The 21,797-nt window shown below is 48.2% G+C and overlaps 1 protein-coding gene across 1 annotated transcript; it reads right to left on the bottom strand.

Moving 5' to 3' along the window:
* Positions 1–4: 4 nt before the first annotated feature.
* Positions 5–17,997, bottom strand: Kctd13 (potassium channel tetramerization domain containing 13). Its single transcript, XM_051145283.1, has 6 exons — positions 17,578–17,997; positions 16,063–16,232; positions 4,166–4,255; positions 4,025–4,077; positions 3,343–3,538; positions 5–762 (listed from the first exon to the last, which is right to left on the bottom strand). The coding sequence occupies exons 1-6, from the start codon at positions 17,819–17,821 to the stop codon at positions 526–528; spliced, it is 990 nt and encodes a 329-aa protein (XP_051001240.1). The 5' UTR covers positions 17,822–17,997; the 3' UTR covers positions 5–525.
* Positions 17,998–21,797: the final 3,800 nt, after the last annotated feature.

Here is a 21,797-nt window from a genome sequence, read left to right as displayed (position 1 = left end):
AGAGTCAGCAACAGACCCTCACCTCAACTTTATTCCAATAATTTAATAGAAAATTAAAATAATAAATAATATGAAACAGATCAATATAGCCGAGCTGGTACAGGTCCAGACCAGCCTAGTAGAAAGTTAAGGAGGTAGGGAGGATGTGAGCAGGAGGGGAGCAGACTGCTCTTTGCAACGGCAGGAAGCAGCTTGGAATGTGGTTGATGGTACCAAAGTTTCTCTCGGCATGTGTGTTCGATGCATTAACAAAAGGGACAGGGAACTCTGCATCACTCTGAACCAGACAGTAAGAGGGAGATGGCAGAACAAGGATTTGGAAGAGGGTGGGTACCGGCTTTCTGAAGAGCCCCTCCAGAGAGGAATGCTGGAATGTACCGTGTTGTTAGCAGTGGGTGGCGATGGCTGAACACAGCATGCAATGAAGGGACAGAGGCAAGACCACGGCTTGGCCAGCAGAGCCGGGCAAAGAGAGAGGGGGACTAGGTCCCAGAAGCACGAGGAAGGCAGGGGAAAGATCAGAGGTCAGTCCTTGAAGACAATCTGTTGGCCGTGAGGACGCTCATCGTGGGTGATATGGCGGCGGACGTGGATCCTCCGGACACGGTGCTCTCGGTTCTCCTCATCGTCCCCTCGGCCTGCCCCACCACCTCCAGCTGCACCCCCTGTGGCCTCCAGGAGAGCCAGATCTGGGCCACGGGGAGTCTCATAAATCAAGATGTTCAGTGTCTCCTCGAAGATCCGAGCCTCAGGGAATTCCACCTGCAAAGGGCCAGCAACCCGTAGCTCCTTCCCTCTGGCCCAGTCCCACAGCGCCTCCCCAGCAAGAGCAGTAAGTCCCGCCACTATCCCAGGCATTGGTCTGAGCACAGGAATATAGCCTTAACAACATGCTTGCCCTCAGCGAGTTGGAGTCTAGGAAGACACCCTCTTCCTAAAGTACACTTGAAATCAGATGTTGACACTTTATGGACAAAGCTAGGCGGTAAAGAGGACAGGAACAGCCTTTCCCAGGAATGCTCATCTTTCAGGAGGGATGTCGGGCAAGGCTTGCTGGGAATGTGGGAGGCAGACAGTGAGAGAAAACACAGTGAGGAACAACAGAAAGACAGGAATTTGTCTCAAATGCCAAGACAGAGTGATGAAGAAAAGCAGGGAAATGAAGTAGGGAAAGTGGCACTTTTCTGGGCAGCACTGGGAGGATGTGATGACTGTGGCTTCCCTTTCTGCAGCACTAAGGACTGGATGCAGAATCTCAGGCATACTGGACCTGTTCTACTGCTGAGCTACATCCATACCCATATTTGCTTATTACTGAATGAATAATTTTAAGACAAAGTCTCACTAGGTTGCCCAAGATGGCCTTGAGTTTGTAATACTCCTGCACAAGGCCAGCCAGTACAACTACGTGAGACTGCCTGCCCGTTAGGTGGGGTTGCAGGTATACACCACAACTGCCTCTTCTTAAGATGCACTATGGTGATCTGTACCCTCCTATGGTCCTAAGTGCAGGAGTGGGGACTTCTGGAAGCTGAGGTACATCCCATGCCTTTGATCAACGCTTCTTAGTACTTCTAATAGGTGACAAGTGCCAGGCTAACATTTGCTAGGAGACACTAGGGCAGGGGTGTATAGCATTGCTCTGCAGCCAGTATTCTACTGGCTGCAACACTGTCCAGCTAAAAAGGGAGTTTGGCCAATTTTGTCTGGGGCAGCTGCATTGAAATTTCATGAGCAAAGGTATCCAAAGAGAAACGATGTGTGGCTTGGGTCTGAAAGCATAAGCTCATTAGCTGATAGGGAAAAGGGAACAATTCCTCATCACACACCACTGAGGAGGGACTTGCACTCTGCTCAACAAGCTGTGTCTGTGGTTTGAAGTCTGGGGCAATGCCTAACACAGACTGGGTGCTGAGACTTTTTAACTTTAACTAACTTTTATATGCATGCATGTTTTGTCTCCATGTTTGTACCCTATGTGCGTGCAGTATCCTTGGTGGGCAGAAGAGGGTGTTGGATCCCCTGGGACTGGAGTTGTGAGCCTCTAGGTGTGGGTGCTGGGAATTAAACCTGTGTCCTCTTGAAGAGCAGCCAGTGCTCTTAACCACTGAGCCACCTCTCTAGCTGTGGACACTGTGAACTATGCACTGATGGCTACCACATTCACAGCATGAACTCAACACCCTGAGGGTTTTTGTTTTAGTTTTTTTGTTTTGTTTTTGTTTTTTCTTTAATAACAGGCTTTTACTATGCAGCCTTCACTGGTCTCAAAATTACAGAGCTCTGCCTGCCTCTGCTTCAGAGTGCTGAGAATGAGGGTGTTCACCACCTGCCTGTCCTGTCCTGAGATATTTAAGAACTTAAGTTTATCATTCTAGCTACTGAGAAAGCTGAGGCAGAAGGACTGCAGGTTCAAGGCCAGCCTGTGCAGCTTAGGAGGACTGCCTCACAACAAAAGGAAACAACAAGGGGCGGGGAAGTGGCTCAGTGGTTCAGCACTAGCTTAGCTCAAAGAGGTCCTGAGTGCCACCTTAAGTACTGCAAAAACAAACACCTGTTCTTGGTAATGGGCCTTCCCAGGTTCTAAAGTGAACCATGGATTTCTTCTTTGGGAGGAGGATAGTTTTTGAGACAGGATCTTACTACGTAGTCCAGGACGGCCTTTAATTCATAACCCTCCTTCCTCAATCTCCTGAGTGCTGAAGATGCACACTGGACCCAGCACTGTGGACCTCCCCCATACAGAAAAATGCATAATGCTTCCAAACCTGCATGCTATTCTGGGAAATGCAAACAGCTTTGAACCCACTCGACTGGTAACATTAAGAGCCCTGCTTTAAAGCTGGCCAGACATCTCAGTGGTTAAGAGCACTTGCTGTTCTGGCAAGGGATGTGGGTTCATTTCCCAGCACCCACATGGTTGCTCACAACCACATACATGTAACTTTAGTTGCAGGGGATCTGATGCTCTCTTCTGCCCTCCACAAGTACCAAGCACACATGTGGTGTACTTATATACAAGCAGGTAAAACATACACATAAAATAAATCTTTAAAAAAAAAAAAAAAAAAAAAGGCCAAAACCAAGCAAACAAACAAACCATGCTCTAAACAAGGCCGCAGGTTCAATTCCCAGCAGGAAAATCAAGGCAATGCAAACAGAACCTGGCTCTAATCTAATAGCCTCGTTTCATAGGTAGAGAAATAGAAATCTCTTTAGTGAGGGGACCTTCCTGAGCTACAGAGCGTGACCTAGAACTCTGGTCCCTGATGCCCACCCAAGATCTTTTCCGTTGTCCAAGGTCCCAGTCCCACTTCCCACCCCTCCCTGACGCCCTCTGACCTTGGTCTGCTTTTTCTCTGTAGCATAGACTATGGAGGTGCAGCACACCTCGGCGATTTTTCGGCCCTGCCCGTAGAAAGACCAGCAGCAAATTTCGTCCCCCAGGACATCCTTGAGGAAGAGCAGGCGCCCGTGGAAGCGCAGGGCCAGCTTGTCAAACAGCTCGATGTTCTTCAGCAAGTTGTCGTCTGAGGTGCTGAGAGCCAGGGGCCTCAGGTGACTGACTGCCCCCTCCCTATGCCCCCCCAGAGGGGCCCAGGTCCCCAGAACCCCAGTCTGCCCAGCAGGGCACTTCCAACTGTGTAGGCCTCAGAAGGGAAACATTTGCTGAGCAAATCACGACACTGCAGAGGTTCCTGGTGCAGTCCCTTAACCAGGTTGTCACCAGGCACCCCAGAGCTGAGCGACACTAGGCAGGCTGCTTTATCCCCTGGTGCCACAACATCATCTCTAGATAGAGACCAACACTTCCTCAGACAGCACTGGGAGCGTGGATAAGTTAGCACGCAACACTGAGACCAATCCTGCTGTGCTAGCCGTTACCACAGTCGTGGCTTAACCCTTGTTTACTGATGTTGGGTGGCACAGCTGGGATAGGGCATCCCACACAGCCACAGTCCTGCATGGGGCCCGGGGGCTGAGCTTTAGCAGCTGAGCAGACACGCCCGCGCACGGCGCTCACCTGGTGTAGGAGTACTTGTTGTTGCTGCGGTTGTGCAGAAGCTTCACCACGGGCTGTGGCAGAGGTGGAAGAAGAATGCAGTCAAGAGACAGAGAAAGGACAGCACAGCAGCCCTCCAACCCGCAGCACCCAGGGCCTTACCTTAGAGGTGCTGGCCAGGAGCTGTTGCTCTTCCCGGGGTGATGTCACTGTGGGGATGAGGCACAGCGGGGACAGGTTCTCCCTCTTTTGCTGAGGAGAGAGTAGAAGTTGATTAGCAGTACAACCTGTGTTCACTGCGTGAGGCTGCCTGGGGGCTGGAAACACACTTTTCAGTGTCTCTAAGGCTCACTAGGATGTGACCACTCCACTTTTAGCTCTGCAAACCCGTCCGCTGCCTGGGCTTTGGTACCCTCCCCACAACTCTACCCTTACCCTGCCAACCTGCTGTTCCTTTGACACCCAGCTGTGCTCTCCGTGGCTCTGCGGGGGTCAGTGTGCCTGGGTGTGCCTCACTAGCCATGTGCAAAGCTGGCCAGACCCTTCAGTTCTCAACTCAGCATGCCGACCCCACAGTGCCAGCCTCAGTCCAGCGCTTTGCTGCCAGCGCTTCCTCGGGCTCAGACGGCTGGTTCCTTTTCTTCACAGCTCTTAAGTCTATGTGGTTTTGATATTAAGAGGCTTCCTGAGGCTTGCACGGTGACTGTCAGTACACATGTGCTGAGTGAAGAGCCCGGCAGAGCATGGTGAGGTGGGTATCTCTGCAGTTCTGAGGACTGCACCCAGGACCAGGAGGGTATAGCAAGCAAGCACTCCACACTGATTTATACTCTTCATCCTTTTTAAAAATTAAAAAATTTAAATTAATTAAATAAAATTTAAAATATTGGGGCAGCCTTGCTAAGTTGCTCAGGCTGGCACTGAATTTACAACCTCTAGCCTCGGTCTGCCACCGTGTGCACACCTGTAACTCTGGCCTCGGTCTGCCACTGTGTGCACACCTGTAACTCTGGCCTCGGTCTGCCACCGTGTGCACACCTTTAATTCTAGCAATTGGGAGGCAGATGGAGGTGGATCTCTGAATTTGAGACCAGCCTGATCTACATAGTGAGAGCCTGTCTCAAAAACAAAACAAACAAAAAACCCAGGACAATCCTCCTGCTTCAGCTTCCCAAATGTTACAATGTGCCAAACCGTGCCTGTCTTTAAGGGTACAGTTCTGAGACAAACTTAAGAAAAATTTAAAAAGATTTATTTATTATACATACAGTATTTTGCCTGCATGTATGCTTGCATGCCAGAAAAGGGCACCAGATCTCACTATAGATGTTTGTGAGCTACATTGTGATTGCTGGGAACTGAATTCAGGATCTTTAGAAGAACAGCTAATGCTCTTAACCTGAGCCATCTCAGATTTTGTTTTTGGTTTGTTTTGCTTTTTTTGTTTGTTTTTCAAGACAGGGTATCACTGTGTAGACCTGGCTGTCCTGGAACTCACTCTGTAGACCAGGCTGGTCTCTGTCTCCCAAGTACTGGGATTAAAGGCATGTACCACCATGCCCAGCTAAGAGATTAGAGGTGTGTGTGTGTGTGTGTGTGTGTGTGTGTGTGTGTGTAAAATGAACATGGAAGGTCAGGCATGGCAGCAGATACCTAAGGCCCAGCTACTAGAGGATGCAGTGGGAAGGCTGCTTAAATTTGGGAATATGAGAACAGCCTAGACCTAACTGTCAAACAAAGTACAAATGAAAAAGTATACCCATAATCCCTGAAGGCGGTGTTGAGGATAGCCAGAAATGCAAGGCTAGCTTGGTCAACATAGAATTTGAGGCTATCCAGTACTTTCCATCAAGACCGTCTCAAAACAAAAACAACACAAGCCAAGAATGTGTACACCGTGATGGAAGCACTGGGAGGCAGAGGCAAGTGCTTTCTCTTTCTTTTCAATCTACTAAATCCTTTTGTTGTTGTTGTTATTGTTGTTGTTTTTCCAAGACAGGGTTTCTCTGTGTAGCCCTGGCTGTCCTGGACTTTGTTCCATAGACCAGTCTGGCCTTGAACTCACAGAAATCCACCTGCCTCTGCGTCTGAAGGCATGCATCACCACTGCAAGTGGCTCTCAGGTTTGAGACCAGCACGGGCTACTCAGCAAGCCTACCTCCAAACACAGGAAACAAACAGCGGGAGCCTCAGAGTCCGCAACTACTAGGTCAGTTTCGAAGCACTAATTCTATAAGACGTAAAGATTCACTGTAGTTTTGGTGCACTGACAAAACACAATGAAGTAGCTGGGTGGTGCTGGCGCCTGCCTGTTATTCCAGCACTTGGGAGGCAGAGGCCAGCCTGATCTACAAAATGAGTCCAGGACAGCCAGGGCTACACAAAGAAAAAGAAAAAAAACAAATATACACAAAAAACAATGACGCACAGAGACGTGCCAGAAGCAGAGCGCACATGCATTATCGACTGCTGTATACCAAATCACTCCAGACTCACAGCTTAAATTAACAAAAGGTACTTAGGATTTCTTTTTCCCTGTGGGTCAGGAATTCATTGAGGCGTGACATAGGTTCTCCATGGAGGCAGGCACATCAGGGGCTACAGGCATCTGAAGGCATGGCTGCCTCCTGAGGATCACTCACTGAGAAATAAGGCTGTTATATTCACATGGCTGTTGCATGAAGGGTCTAACCTTTGCTACTCTCTATAGGACTGCTTTGAGTGTCCTTACAGGCAGAGGCCTCACAAAGAGGTCCAGTCACTGTGTTTTATGACTAGTTTCATTGGCCTTAAGTCACCGGGGGCTGTCTCAAGGTTGGCTCCATCGCCACCTCCAAGGTATTCACATGCAACCCGCCTGCCAAGATTGTTCAAGTCTCATCCACTACACTGGCTTCTCAAAGCACAGAAAGCCTAAGGCAGGGTCAGGTTGGGAAGAGGCCATCGGGGTACAGCTCACCAACTTCAGTTCACGAGGGGCATTTTTCCCCCTAGCTCAAGAGCTATGAATGACATATGTTATCTCTTCCACTAACTCATTAAGATGCTCTTGTTCAAAAGGTGGGAAGGACCAGGACAACAGGAGGCACATAGAAGTCACTGGTTCTAAAGTCTACAGCTCACTGGGACATTGGGAACCCTTTGTTGCCTTCTCCTGGCCAGTTATGATGCACATGGGTCTGATGCCCAGAACAATCATTCTTTCCTCAAGAGGTACAGCCCCAGCTTCCTTAGCCTGTGTCCCACATGCACAGGCCTCACTGCCCAAAGCCTTCTTCTACTTCGGCAGTGGTTGCCCCTTTAGGTCCAAGTGGTGATGTCCCTGCCAATGTCTTGGCTGCTAGTGTCTTCTAAGCTTAGGGTTTATGTCATAAGAGAAAAGACCACACCTATAACCTCTTTGAAAGGAGCGTTTCACTACTTTGGGCTTGTAAATAGGCTGCTGAGAGGCCACATTTTAAGCTGCTTTTACATTTTATTTTAGACTGGATCTCATTGTGAGGCCTCTGCCTCTGAGTGCTGGATTGAGGGTGTGTCCGTCAGGACAATGCAATCTAAGGCTTCTTTTTGTTTTGTTTTTCAAACAGGGTTTCTCTGTGGAGCCTTGGCTGTCCTGGACTTTGCTCCGTAGACCTGGCTGGCCTCAAACTCACAGGGATCTGCCTGCCTCTTCCTCCTGAGTGCTGGGATTAAAGGCGTGCGCCACCATTATCCGGCCAGGCTTCTTAGAAGAGCTATTTTTGGGTGAATATGACAGCACATTCTTGTAATCAAGTTTATTGGAGATTGAAGCAGAAGGATCAGGAAGTCAGCTTGTGCTACCAACAAAAGGCTACTATGTGACTAGATGATTCTCTGGGGATTTCAGGGTCTGAACAAAAAACTTTACAATCGCATTTTAAAATTTATCTTTAGGTGGCATTTTTCCTGGGAATGGCCTGTATTCAGTCTTTGCATGGAAGGTATTTGTTAGTGGTCTGTGTTATCTGGAAAGCTGGAGAATGTGCAAACAGTTCCTGGCTGTGTTGTTCCACATTTGCTTCTTTAGCTTTCCCTCTCTTCTACCAGTCCAAGCAGTAAGAAACTGTGGCTTGGCTGGCCTGGAGCTCCCCCTGTAGAGCAGGCTGGCCTGGAGCTCCCCCTGTAGAGCAGGCTGGCCTGGAGCTCCCCCTGCAGAGCAGGCTGGCCTGGAGCATGCACAGAAGTCCATCCGCCTCTGCCTCCAGAGCACTTCAAGGGATTAAAGACATGCCATTTAGTGACTTGCACAGAAAAACCCGCCTGCAAAATACAAAACTTGCTTTCTCTTTCTTTTCAATTTACTAAATCCTTTTGTTGTTGTTGTTTTTCCAAGACAGGGTTTCTCTGTGTAGCCCTGGCTGTCCTGGACTTTGTTCCATAGACCAGGCTGGCCTTGAACTCACAGAAATCCACTTGCCTCTGCGTCTGAAGGCATGCATCACCACTGCTTGGCTAATTAAATCTCCCTTCCCCTTTGGTTTTTGTTTTGTTTTGTTTTGTTTTTGAGACAAGGTTTCTCTGTATAATCTTGATTGTCCTGGACTCACTTTGTAGACCAGGCTGGCTTCAAACTCACAGAGATCTGCCAGCTTCTGCCTCCCAAGTGCTGGGATTAAAAGCTTAAATCTCTTTTTTTAAAAAAATCATGTTGTTTCTTCTTCCCAAATTCCTTCAAGATCCTCTCCACCTCCCTACCCATCCAACTTCATGGGTTTTTTTTCCCTCTCAAGAATAAAGGGTGTGTGTGAAGAGATGCCTCAGTGGCTGAAGTGCACTGGCCGCTCTTCCAGAGAACCACAAATCCCAGCACCTACATGGCAACACACAACTGTCTATAACTCTGTAAGATCTGACACTCTTACACAGACATACATGAAGGCAAAACACAAATGCACATAAAATAAAGGTAAATATTTTTTTAAAAAAAAAAAAGCTTGTTAAAAAACAAAAAACAAAACAGAAAGACTAGCTGGGTACAGCAGCACAAGCCTGTAATCCCAGGACTCAGGGAGGCAGAGGCAGAGGCAGGTGGATTGCTGTGAATTTGAGATCAGCCTGATCTACAAAGCAAGTGCAGGACAGCAAAGACTACAGAGAGAAACCTTGTCTCAAGAAAACAAAGAACAACAACAAAAAAAAGAAAACCAAGCTGGGGGGTGGTGGAGTCTGAGGTCTACAGAGGAAATTCGAGGACAGCCAGGGCTACAGAGTGAGACCACATGTCAAAATAACAAACAAAACAAAAGAAGAAGAAAAGAGAAAACCATTAAGATAGAAAACACCAAGACAAAACAAAAGCCACAGACCCTGTTTTGTGCTGGCCAGCTGTTCCTGAACACTGCCTTGGAGTGTGGCATGCCCAGTGACACCCCACTGGAGAACACCAAGTTGCCCATTCCCAGAAGGCACCCACTGCAAAGGGGTTCTTGGTTAGGGCTGGGTCTCTGCGTCACTTCCTCTTCTCCATGCCTGGATTTTGTCTGGTTTGGACCTGTATTTGTCACAGTCTCTGTTGTGTGTGAAAGCCACTGCATAGTCTGTCCCTCCGGATAACAAATGACTACAGACAGCTGCTGACATAACAGGAACCATTTCTTGTTGCCTTCTTAATTAAATTTCTGCGTGTCAGAACTTCAGACTGGCCCGTGGTCTCTCATGAACTAGTCTAGATGGTCACACTCAGCCATTGTGGCACATGCTAAGAGAGATGGGAAAAGGACCTTGAGTTCAAGGCTAGCCTGCGATACATAAGGGGACCGAGTCTACAAACCAAGATGCTGAGCTGGGCGTGGTGGCACACACCTTTAATCCCAGCACTCGGAAGGCAGAGGCAGGTGGATCTCTGTGAGTTTGAGGCCAGCCTGGTCTACAAAGCGAGTCCAGGACAGCCAAGGCTACACAGAGAAACCCTGTCTCAAAAAAAAAAAAAAAAAAAAAAAAACAAAACAAAAAACCAAAGTCCTTACATAAAAAGATCTGTATGTAAAAGTATAAAGCTCATAAGGAAGTAGAGTAGGCAACCCTAAGCCTCTTCCCTCGCCTTCTCCCTGCCTATGCCACTTAAGTTCATTAGCGACAAGGATTGCTCAGCTGATAGTGCAAAACATGACTTTACAAACAGCCCCGTGGGGCCAGGCGGTGGGGCCGCACACCTTTAATCTCAGCATCTGGGAGGCAGAGGCAGGCTGATTTCTGTTACTTCAAGACCAGGTTGGTCTACAGAGTTGAGTCCAGGACAGCCAAGCTACACTGAGAAATTCTGTCTTGAAAAACCAAAAAACAAACAAACAAACAAACAAACAAAAACAAAACCCAATGACCCCATGGAACAACACTGAAGAAACGCTAAACCTATAATTATGCCCTAACCCTAATGAAATTACTGACTCAGGCAAGGCATATCAATTGGTGAGTTGTTGACAGGCCATTTATACAATGCCCCAATTAACCCCACACAGATGAACTTACAGTCGGCAACAAGGAACTGTAATGACAGTGGAGGACTGCACCTCTCACCTGATTTCAGGGACCAATTCTGAGCATCATTAGACACGTTAGGAACATTGTGGGTGTCCTGATACAATACAATATGAAATACACTTCACCTCCTAGAATGTACTCTAACCGAAACGCTTAACATCAAATCAAATCATACAACAAAATTTATAGTAAATTTGGGACATATCAGGGTTTGTACTAAATGAGAGAGGAATGAATAATCAGGCAACTTTGGTAAACAAACCATTGTATAGTCAATGTATTAACAACTCAACTTTACAAGAAAAACAAGAAGCAAACAAAGACCTAGGCTGTTCCAGATTGGAGGAGACTTACAGAACACAGCCAGCCACAACGTGAAACTATAAAACTGCTCAACACATTTCAGGCAGAACTGGAGAAACTGGAGCATATGTCCTGCATGTTAGAGTAAAACTTTATTGGCATAAAGATACCAATTATTAACAATGTCAAAAAAAATAGAAATAAAAAGCAGTAGACAAAACTGCACATACAACATGACCACATTTTAGCCAATGACATACACGTGCACATATACACATAAAAACCTAGAAAGAATGGATGCTTTCTTATTATTTTTTCCTTTTTTGTGATTCATTTCCTAAATTTCTATAGTTGGCAATACTACTATAAAAATAACAAATGGTGGACTGGAGAGCTGGTTCGCTCACTAAAGTCCCTGCTGTACAGTCACGAGGACCCGAGTCCACAAAAAAGCCCATGACATACATTGTAATCCCGTCGCTGAGGCGTGAGGGCAGACAAGCCCCTTGAGCTCACTGTCCCAAAGCCCAGCCAGGGCAGGCGCAGTGAGAGCCTGTAAAGTAAGGGGGGAGCTGGACAATAAGAAAGACTCACGCAAACAAAACAAGAAATTAAAAAAAAAAAAAGAAATAATAATAATGTGGCGAGTGACTGAGGAAGACCTTGATGTTAACATCTGGCCTCCATGCACATATACACACATGTGCACATACCCACACAGAACACATACACAAAATTAGATAGCTATTTGTAACTTAGAAATTCAAAGATCTCATGCCAGCAAGATGGCTCAGCACACACAAAGATGCATGTCAGCAAGCCTGACAACCCGAGTTTGGTCCAGAGAGCACACATGTGGAAAGGCGACAACTAATAGCCACAAGCTGTTCTCTGACCTCCCACATGCACACTGTAGCACAAATGTACCTATACACAAAAATGAATAAAATTTAATAAAACATTAAACACACATCTTTTCCACAGACAAGTGACATACTTTTTTTTTTTTGGCTTGTTTTTTGTTTTTGCCTTTTATACACAAGGTTTCACTGTGTAGCTTTGGCTGTCCTGGGCTCACATTGTAGACCAGGCTGGCCTTGAACTCACAGCGATCTGCCTGTCTCTGCGTCCCAAGTGCTGGGATTAAAGGTGTGTGCCACCATGCTCGGCAGACAAGTGACATTCTAAGAGAAAATATGGCAATATATAAACCTGATCCTTAAAAGCCAGAAAAAATTTACAGGTTTTTTTTTTTTTTTTTTTTGACATGAGATCTCCCTATGTAACTCGAAAGAAAGAAAGAAAGAAAGAAAGAAAGAAAGAAAGAAAGCTTCTTTGTATAGCTCTGTCCATCCTGGAATTGACTCTGCAGACCAGATGTCCTGGAATTCAAAGCTCTGTTTGCCTCCGACTCCTCAGTGCTGAGGTTAAGGGTGTGTACACTAAGCCCAGCTCCTGTGGAATCTGAGGTTACAGTCCTGCTGCCTCTGTCTCCTGAGTATTGGGATTACAGGTGTGTGCTGCCACACTGGCTACCTAAGTATTTTCTGAGCTCCCAAGTATGGAAGGTACACGGTATCACTGTTGCTTAAGAGAAAAGCCAATTTTTGTGGGTTTTTTGTTTTGTTTTTTGGAGGTTTTGTTTGTTTGTTTGTTAGTTTTTGAGGCAGGATTTCTCTCTGTAACCCTGGCTGTCTTAGACATGCTTTGTAGACCAGGCTGGCCTTGAACTTACAGAGATCCACCTGCCTCTGCCTCCCGAGTGCTGAGATTACAGGTGTGTGCCACCGCACACAGCTGAAAAGCCAATTTTTTATCTTAACACATGTGCTCTTACATAACATGGCTAAATTCTGCTAGGAACTAAATGAAAATACTCAAGATCTCCTGTTAAGCAACAAGAACAAGAGCCAGGAGAAATCTGGCAAACATGTAAAGCACTTGCAGAAAGGGATTCTTGAAGAGGCCAGTGAGTGCGTATGAGAAAGTATATATGTATGCTCAGCCTCACTAGTGACGAGAAACATGCGAGGGTCAAATGAGATCATGCCTATCCACATGGTAAGACTAAAAAGATGGAGGACGGCGAGGATTACCAAGAATTGCCGGAATGAGGTTTCTTAGGCACCTTTGTCAAGAGGACAAAGCAATGTAACCATCTGAGAAAACAATCTGACCATATTTACTGAAATTTGACTTGCATGTATCTCATGGCCTAGTGATGCTTAAGATAATAATTGTAAGAAATTCGCACGGGACCAGAAGGGGACACATACAGGATGCCCACGGTAGCACTGTTTGTGGGAGCAGGAAGGAGAAAGCAAACTCCAAACTCAGGAGGATGTACAAGTAGAGAACGGTGAGAAAACAGCATGGATTCCTGCACAGCAGGGTATGCAGTGTAACTAGATCCTGCGAGAAGTGCTGAGTGAAAAAAACAGACCCAAGATCCACAGCTAGGCGATGCTGGTGGAAACATACCCACACCAAAAGCATACACAAAAATGCTTTTGTTCTTCCAGGGAAGAATGAATCCAAGCCTATGTCTCAACACGTCAGGACTAGACTGGGGCAGGAGTCAGGGAAATGGACAAGGGATTGGCCACGAAGGCGAGGAGGGGACACAAAACCGAAAGAGCAAAGATGTGCTTGGACCAGTGACGCTCTGCTATGCTGAGGACTACGTGGAGCTGGAGGGCCTGGGACGCACCGCACTCAGGAGTGAGATGAATTGGAGCTTTTGAACACATCCCTAATGTTTCTTTGTATCTTTGTATGTTAACCAAGGGCACAAGCAGACAGCAAAAGCCCTCCTGACACTCTGGATGTGCAAGGACATTAGTTCAACTTTAATTATGAGCAGAGCTAGGCACCACACCTGTGATCCCAGCACCCAGGAGGCCGATGCAGGAAGATCTTGAGATCAGGCCAACCGGGGCTACACAGTTAGATCCTGTCTTAAAAATGTAAGATAAAATAGCTGAGCAGGGCTGTACTTCAGGGTCTAGTGCAGGGCCAGCCAGATGGCTTGGAGAGCAAAGGGAAGAATGGGACAGGCCAAGTCCCAGCTCCCCAGGCTCAGGTCCCACAAGGCAGGAGAAGAGTCCATTCTCCAAAGCTGTCCCCTGGCCTCAACATTAGATGTGGCACATGACACTCCCCCAAAAAATATATTGAAAAAAAAAATCTAATTCAGTACTGTTCAAACTGCTACATGGCAACTCTTTCAAACATTAGAGAGAGAGGGAAGGAGGAGCAAAGGAAGAAATATACTAAGGGACATTTTATTAACTGCACTCTTTCACAAAATGCTTTGAATTGTACAAGCACAAAATGAAATTTTTTCTATGAGCTACAGATAAAAAGTTTGAAAGATATGTATATTGTCCACAAGAATTCTGTACTTTTGGATTTCAAGAGCCAATAAGCAGACCAGTGAGGTGGCTCAGTGGGTAAAATAGCTTGCCAGCAAGCCTGAAGGCCTGAGTTCAATCCCCAGGGCCTGTATGGTACAAAGAAGGCATCTGACTTAATCACTGGTTGTTGCTGGAGGTACAGGATGCGGAAGGAGGGAGTAGTCCTCTGACCTTCACATACATGCTGCAGTTTATTCTCATTTGTACCCATACCCACATCAAGCAAATAAACACAATAAAAAAATGAAAACCAATAAACATTCCCTGAGAGAAAAGCAGCTCAGTCTCCACTTAATTTACAACTGGCATTCAAGACACACAACTTACAATCTATTACTGTATTATTACAAAAACCCTGAACAATACAAAAGACTGGATTAATATTTACTACAGTGTATTTATTTTTCTTATCTTTTGGAACATGAAAGCAGAACGAGAGAGGCAGCAACTAACTGGCTTGTTACTAGGCAAAGCAGAGGTGGCCTGGATCCTGAGGGGACCTGATGGAATCCTCTGAGCCCACAGGGGTAGAAGAGTGCAGATGGGGAGGGCCTGGAACCTGTTTATGGAGTATGGCTCCATTTCTTTGACACTTTGTTTGAGGAAAGAATTTCACCATTAAAAAAGAAACTAAAAATAAAGAAGCCCTGAGGGGTTGGAAGGCAGGGGTGGGGATGGAGTGGGGTGGGGGCTGAGGGTGGGGTGGGGTGGGGTGCTGCCTTCCGGGGGTAGGACCAGATCACGATAGCTATGAGATCCCAACTAAACTGTGACACAGTAAAAACAGGCTGGAGAGATGGCCCAGTGGCCAAACCTGGTGACCAGTGCTTCATCTCCAGAATGCACACGGTCAAAGAGGAGAGAACCGGTGGAAAGCTGTCCTGTGACTGACCTCCACAAGTGTTCCAGTGTGTCATGCACGCAGACACGCACACGCACGCACGCATTCACATGATAAGAAATAAAAGAATTTTAATCATGGGCGCTGGAGAGATGGCTCAGTGGTTAAGAGCACTGTCTGCTCCTCTGGAGGACTGGGTTTCAATCCTCAGCACCAAATGGCAGCTCACAACTTGTGTGTAACTTCAATCCCAGGGGACCCATGGCACCAAGAGTGCACACAGTGCACATATATATGTGTGCAGGAAAATATTCATACACATAAAACAAAATAAAATAATCTTTTAAAAAAATAATAAACCAGGCATGGTAGCCCTCTGTACTCCTGTAATCCCAGCACTCAGGGAAGCAGAGGCAGTCGGATCTCTGTGAGTTCGAGGCTAGCCTGGTCTACAAAGAGAGTCCAGGGCAGCCACAGCTACACAGAGAAACCCTGTCTCAAAAAAAAAAAAAAAAAAAAAAAAATTATATAAATTGAGATCCCCAAGCTGGCCTAGAGAGCTACTCAGGACTTGTGAGCAAAGAAGAGAAGGAACAGGGCTGTGTTTAATGACGTCACTGGTGGCAGCAGAAGCTGAGCAGGAACAGCTCCAAGCACAGAGCAGGGCGGCAGGTCTTCCTTTTTTCCAGACAGGGTTTCTCTGTGTGGTCCTGGCTTTGTAGACCAGGCTGGCCTGGAGTTAGAGAGATCCACCCACCTCTGCCTCCCTGAGTGCTGGGATTAAAGGTGTGAGTGCACCACCAGGCTGATCTCAGAGCAGGTATTTCTAATGACAACAGTCCTAACACCAGTTGCTAGTGGGGCCTGCCTCAAGCAACAGGGATGCTGCCGAGGCCTGTGGTCCAGTCTGAGGCAGGCTGTCTAGGCCGCATCTCTCTCCTGTCGTACTAGCTAACTGATGGAGCCCAGGGAAGCAGAAGGTGGGGTGGGAGTCTCACCTGCAGCGCCAACTGACAGTCTTCAATAAGGCCCTGTACCAGGTAGTATCGGGCTTCACCCAGCAGCTCCCCAAGTTCTCTGGTACTCTCAGGCAGTGGCACCGACCCGTCCCGCAGGTAGTTGAGGATTGTACCAAAGTGTCGGCCGCTCCGGTCAATCAGCACCCAGCCTATGGGGTGGGAAAAGGAAAAAGGAAAAATGGCTCGGTGGGGGCAGGGACTGAAGCTAATACATTTTTAGAAAACCATTAAAAAAAAAAAAAAAGCTGTAAGAAAACCTAAATATGCCAGGTGGTGATGCAGCACGCCTTTAATCCCAGCACTAGGGAGGCAGAGGTGGGTGGATCTCTGTGAGTTCAAGGTCAGCCTGGTCTACAAAGTGAGTTTCAAGGCAGCCAGAGCTACACAGAGAAACCTTGTCTAGATGGGGGGGAAACGCAAAGAAAGCCTTAATACTTATTTGTTACAAACCTCTGTCACATCCAAAAACTCTTTCCAGAGAGTCATGCACACAGCTGTCACAGAGTAACTTCTTCCCAAATCTGATGGACAGTCAGAAGGCTCTCACCATGGGAAAGTTGTTTTTAAGGCAGGATCTCATCATGTAGCCCAGACTGAGTGCTAGCATTACAGGCATGTGCCACAAAGCTCTCTCTCCTCAGCAAGTGAACCTTATCAATAAATGTAACCCCTTGTGGTAATTTTAACCATCTCACATAATGAAAATGTCCACTTGACCCCTCCAGTTCACCACCACAACAAAGTAGCAGCAACATTATTCAAAGAAGTTACTCTGTGATTACGTGTGATTTTCTTGCCTACTGACTCCCATCCAATCTCCACACATCGGACTGACTCCTCAGATGCCTTTACCAAACTGTCTCTAGCACTCACTGCAGCTTCACAAACACGTATCAAATAACCGAGATTTTCATCTTCAGTGTTGGAAAGTTGAACTTCACCCTAAGTGCTTGCTTCCATAATCTCTGTTAAGCCCTCTCCTTTAAGGCTAGACTGCAGCAGGTGGGTCCCAAATTTAAAGGCAACACTCTGAGAAGGTTAATAAGGTTCACCTGCCGAGAAGAGCCGCCCCCTTCCTTCACTCAGGTCCCCGGTAAACCCAAAACAGCCTCCTCCTCCTCCACCTCTGCGTTCATAGATGATTCCTCCCTCTAGGGTGCAGGAACTTGCGTTAGAGACAGACACACGCTTCTCTCAGTTCTCCAAGCTGCTTGCTGGCGGTTATAAGGTAGGAAGGCAAACAAATGGCTGGGCAGTGGGAAATAAGTCTGAGGAGTGCTGCTTGAAGCAGAGCTGGTTCCTAGGCTTTTCTGGACTGCAGGGAGAAGAAGAGAACCGCAAAGGAGCGCTTGGCAGAGGGTACTGATAAGGTAAAAGGACGGGGAAAAGGGGGGAGACTTTGAATAAGGAAAAGATAAGATGGAACGGGGGTGGGGGGGAGGCGGGAATGAACCGGGGGCTGGAGGGCAGCACGTGTACCGGCGGCACGCATACCTCCCGCGTCTGTGAGCACTTCCACGCGGCCGCTGAACATGGCCTTGAGCATGGTGTCCTGCCCCGTGAGGGTGCGCAGCGTGGTGTAGTGCAGCGAGCCGCCCACGTTCAGCTTCACATACTTGCTGTTCGGGGTCAGGGGCTTCAGACTGTACGAGGGGGAGCCAGGCTCTACACCCGAGGGCTTAGGGGACTCGGGGCGTTCGGCCGCAGCCTCCGCCGGGCCAGAAGCCTCGGCCGACATGCCCAGTGAGCGGACGCCGGTGGCAGTCGAGGGATCTCTCCGCGCCCGGGACCGGCTCCCGGAGACCCCGCGACTCCAGCCCGGGCGCCCGACCGCTCGGCGCACACGCCCACTCGCCGCCGCTACTCCGCGACGTCCACCCTCCGCCCCATCGCTCCTGTCTCAACCCGGAAGCCGGCGCGGGCAGCTGCGCAGGCGCGGCCAGGCCGGGGGCGGGATCTTGAGGCACGGGGGCTAGAGCTGGAGCATGCGCAGTCGTCGGGTGCCATTGCGGTCTGGCGTGCGGGCGAGGGGGTGGGGTGGGGTGGGGTGGGAGTGGCTTCTGGTGGAGTCTGGAACCCGGGTTAAGAAAGCTCCCAGGGTCGCGAAGACCGCAACCGTCTCAGCTCAAGGGGCGCTTCATTGGCGTGAAAGGAAACAGGCACAGAAGCCTGGACACTGGGCATGGTTTTTCCACCCTAGCCCAGTGCACTTGACAGACTATAGGAATACCAGTCAATAAAAACCAAAGAAAGTTCTCCGACGAGGCCAGAGGGCTGCAAGAAGAAGTGTCAGTGGTTAGAAGACATAACAAGGATGATGAAAAGAATCGCCTGTGTAGAGATGGGGTGGAGAGTTCCAGGCAGAGAGAAGGGTAGATACCTGAGCCACTCAATGACTCTAATTTTAGCCCTGGAGGCTGACGCAGGAAGATCCTGAGTTCCAGACGATCCCGGGCTATATAGTCTTACGGGCTATATAGTCTTACCTAAGTCAAAACAAAGGAGATCCGTTAGGCAGGGACATGGGGTTGAAAGCATAGGGCTAGACTGGCTCTTGAAGATCTTAGGATCCCAGCTGTTATGAGACCACCACGGAACACCAAAAGCGGAGAACGAAGATAGAGCGTGTTCTTAAATCACCTTAGAAGCGGATATCTGAGATGCTTAACAGCCTGCCCCAATGTCTGGAAGGGGTTTTGCATGATGGAAAACCAAAGTCAAGCCAGGCAGTGGTGGTCATGCACACCTTTAATCTCAGCACTCAGGAGGCAGAGGCAGGTAGACCTTTGAGTTAATGCCAGCCTGGTCTACACAGCGAGTTCCAGGACAGCCAGGGCTACACAGAGAAACCCTGTCTGGAAAAGAAAAAAGAAACAAAGAAAGAAAAAGGAAGGAAGGAAGAAAGAAAATGAAAACCAAGTCAGCATTCTAGTTTCAACCCTGTTTCCAGCTAAAGGGGAAGATCTGGGCAAAGCTACTCTTTCTGGGGAGGGGAGGGGTTGGAGAGATGGCTCTGCAGTTAAGACGCTGGCTGCTCTTCCAGGGAATCCAGGTTCAATTCTCTGCACCCACATGACAGCTCACAAATGTCTGTAACTCCAGTTCCAGGGGATCCGACACTTTCACACCAATGCACATAAAATTAAATAAAGTAAAAAAAAGAAGCTAATCTTTCTGGGTCTGATTGGTTTTCTTACGGCCTAGTGGTGTGTGTGTGTATGTGTGTGTGTGTGTGTGTTTGCTGTGGACAGGGACAGGTGTGAAGGAACAAAGGACCTGTTAGAAGATGTTAGAATTGTCTCTCTAGTAAGTAGGAGACTTCATGTTCTGCCAAAAGGAGGTTGCCAATTCTATTTTTCCCTCAAGTGTGGCCCTGAGAAAGAAAAAGCAGTTGCTGGCAGCTGTCTTTCACTCTTCTCCCCAAAGCCTTGGTGTTGCCAGGACACGGCCTTGCACCAACAGTGTGAAGGTGTGTTGTAGGGACTTCTTAACCCTGCTGCCTTGGCCGAGGCTAGATCAAAGCTGTGGTGCCCTGCCTCAGTCCTCAGCCTGGGGCAGCAATAGTAGCCTGCCCCAAAGCCATGGCGGTCCGTCTCCAAGCTGTGGCGGTCTGCTGCTTCAGCTATCCACTGTCCCGTTCACCCCACCACCCCACCCCATCGCCCGTCTTCCCCAGCCTTGGGACACCCCACTATCCTCAAGCTACAGGGAGCCCACTGCCCCCCACGCCAGTCCTTCAGCCTGCTGAATCACCATCCCCAAGAGCTATGAGCCTTGGGCCACTAAAATTTCAGGTGGCTCGCTGCCAGCCCTCCTCCCCACCTCAGGACAATCAGCCCCTCCTCGCCCTGGGGAGACAAAATGGCGGCTCTTGTCAGCGCCTCAGCAGGAGGATTGTGACTACTCCTGCCTCAACCTACTGTTAGATCTTTCCTGCCGCCTCCGTGGGAGCTGTCCATGGTGACTATGCCTCCCTGAGCGGACAGTTAAAGAAAACCTGACACCTTTCCCACTCAGAAAGCCTGCTGCCAGCCGGGCGTGGTGGTGCACGCCTTTAATCCCAGCCCTCGGGAGGCAGAAGCAGGTGGATCCCTGTGAGTTTGAGGCCAGCCTGGTCTACAAAGCGAGTCCAGGACAGCCAGGGATACACACAGAGAAACCCTGTCTGGAGAAAAAAAGAAGAAAAAAAAAAAAAAAAAAGAAAGAAAGAAAGAAAGCCTGCTGCCACCGCCATGATGACAACAACCTTCCCTGCTTCAGCACCACTGCATTTACAATGAACTTTTTGTAAAGTTTGGACACATTGTAAACTTTATTACTCCTCAAGGCAGGAAAGTGGCGAGAACTCTGCCTGAGAAAGCTCCAGCAGCCCAGCTGCACCCTACCCCCAGATCTCTGTAACTGCCATCTCCAGCTCCTCAGTAGGACTCACCACAGATTATGCTAATTTGGGATGAGAAGTCTGGACAAAAGCCTGCCAATCCCTGAGTTTCCCCCAGCTCAGGCTTGAAATCCCACCAATCCACACTCTGGAAATGCCTGCCCCAGAAAATTCTGCCCCCTAAGAAACCTTATATAAAGGCTGTGTCTTCTCAGGTTACCGCTGTCTTCTTCCAGGAGCAGAGGCAGCCACTCCTGGATTTGATTTGTCCCTCCAATAAATCTGTCTGTCTGTCTGTCTGTCTGTCTGTCTGTCTCCCTCCCTCTCTCTTAAGATTTATTTATGTATGTATTTATTTATTATGTATACAGTGCGAGGGCATCAAATCACATTATAGATGGTTGTGAGCCACCATATGGTTGCTGGGACTTGAACTCAGGACCTCTGGAAGAGCAGACAGTGCTCTTAACCTCTGAGCCATCTCTCTAGCCCCCAATAAATCTCTTTTAAGAGATTTACTGCCTGCTGTGACTCATTGGAAGAAGAAATGAAGAGAAGAAAGAAGACATGAAAAGGAGCAGAGCACAGGCTTCAAGGCTCTTCAGCTCCTCAGGGTTTGAGGCGACCCTCCCCTGGGAGCTGCATTGTCTCTGTTGAGGAGAGACTTCCTCTCAGAGCTGTGAGGGTACCTCAGGATACCCTTGGGACGCTGTCCCAGCCCTGGGAGTTGTGGATATCCTTCCACCTGAGTACCAGAGGGCAGGCCATCCACCCAACCATATGCACAACAGTGGTGGTGTCCAGTTCAGCACAATTTCAGAAAACACCAATTTCAGACAAACTCACGCTCTGGTGGGGGAAAAAAATAAACCTATTCCATCATTATATCTGAACACAAAATGAGCAAACATAACCATCTCCTACAGTGTTTCTGATTCTTTACTGTAAGAGGCAAGTGGTGGTGGGGGGACTGTGGTGGGGGGACTGTGGGGGGTGGACTGTGGTGGGGGACTGTGGGGGGCGGACTGTGGGGGAGCCTTTGTTGTCTTTGTGCTCATAGATAAGCCCTGGGGGGGCCTGACCTTAAGGTCGTTCCTTCAAGGGAAGGAAAGCTATACCTGCTATCTGCCCAGAAGGCTAGAAGCAGATGCGTACTAGCCTGGTGACCTTGGCTAGAGACTTTTCTGGCACCTGATCGTCCCCCAAAGAGAGCCGTAAGTTCGTTTTTCTTTAGAACCTTTACGGACTTTACAGAGTTTTGATGTAGTTGCATCTCCCCTGAGGTTTAAGTGTGCTTTGCTGTGAACACAGGTTCGAGTTAATTAATCACCAG

Source organism: Acomys russatus, chromosome 5 (assembly GCF_903995435.1).
Source record: "Acomys russatus chromosome 5, mAcoRus1.1, whole genome shotgun sequence".
Taxonomy (NCBI): domain Eukaryota; kingdom Metazoa; phylum Chordata; class Mammalia; order Rodentia; family Muridae; genus Acomys; species Acomys russatus.
The sequence above is the reverse complement of the archived record's forward strand: the minus strand, read 5'-3'. Positions and strand labels throughout refer to the sequence as shown.

Bases quoted from the DNA above. Each gene is read 5' to 3' on its own strand.
- Kctd13 (XM_051145283.1), bottom strand. From the start codon at position 17,821: ATGTCGGCCGAGGCTTCTGGCCCGGCGGAGGCTGCGGCCGAACGCCCC. The intron at 16,233-17,577 runs GTATGCGTGCCG...CCCACCCCATAG, and splicing joins AGTGCTCACAGACGCGGGAG to GCTGGGTGCTGATTGACCGG. The intron at 4,078-4,165 runs GTAAGGCCCTGG...CCTCTGCCACAG, and splicing joins TCCTGGCCAGCACCTCTAAG to CCCGTGGTGAAGCTTCTGCA.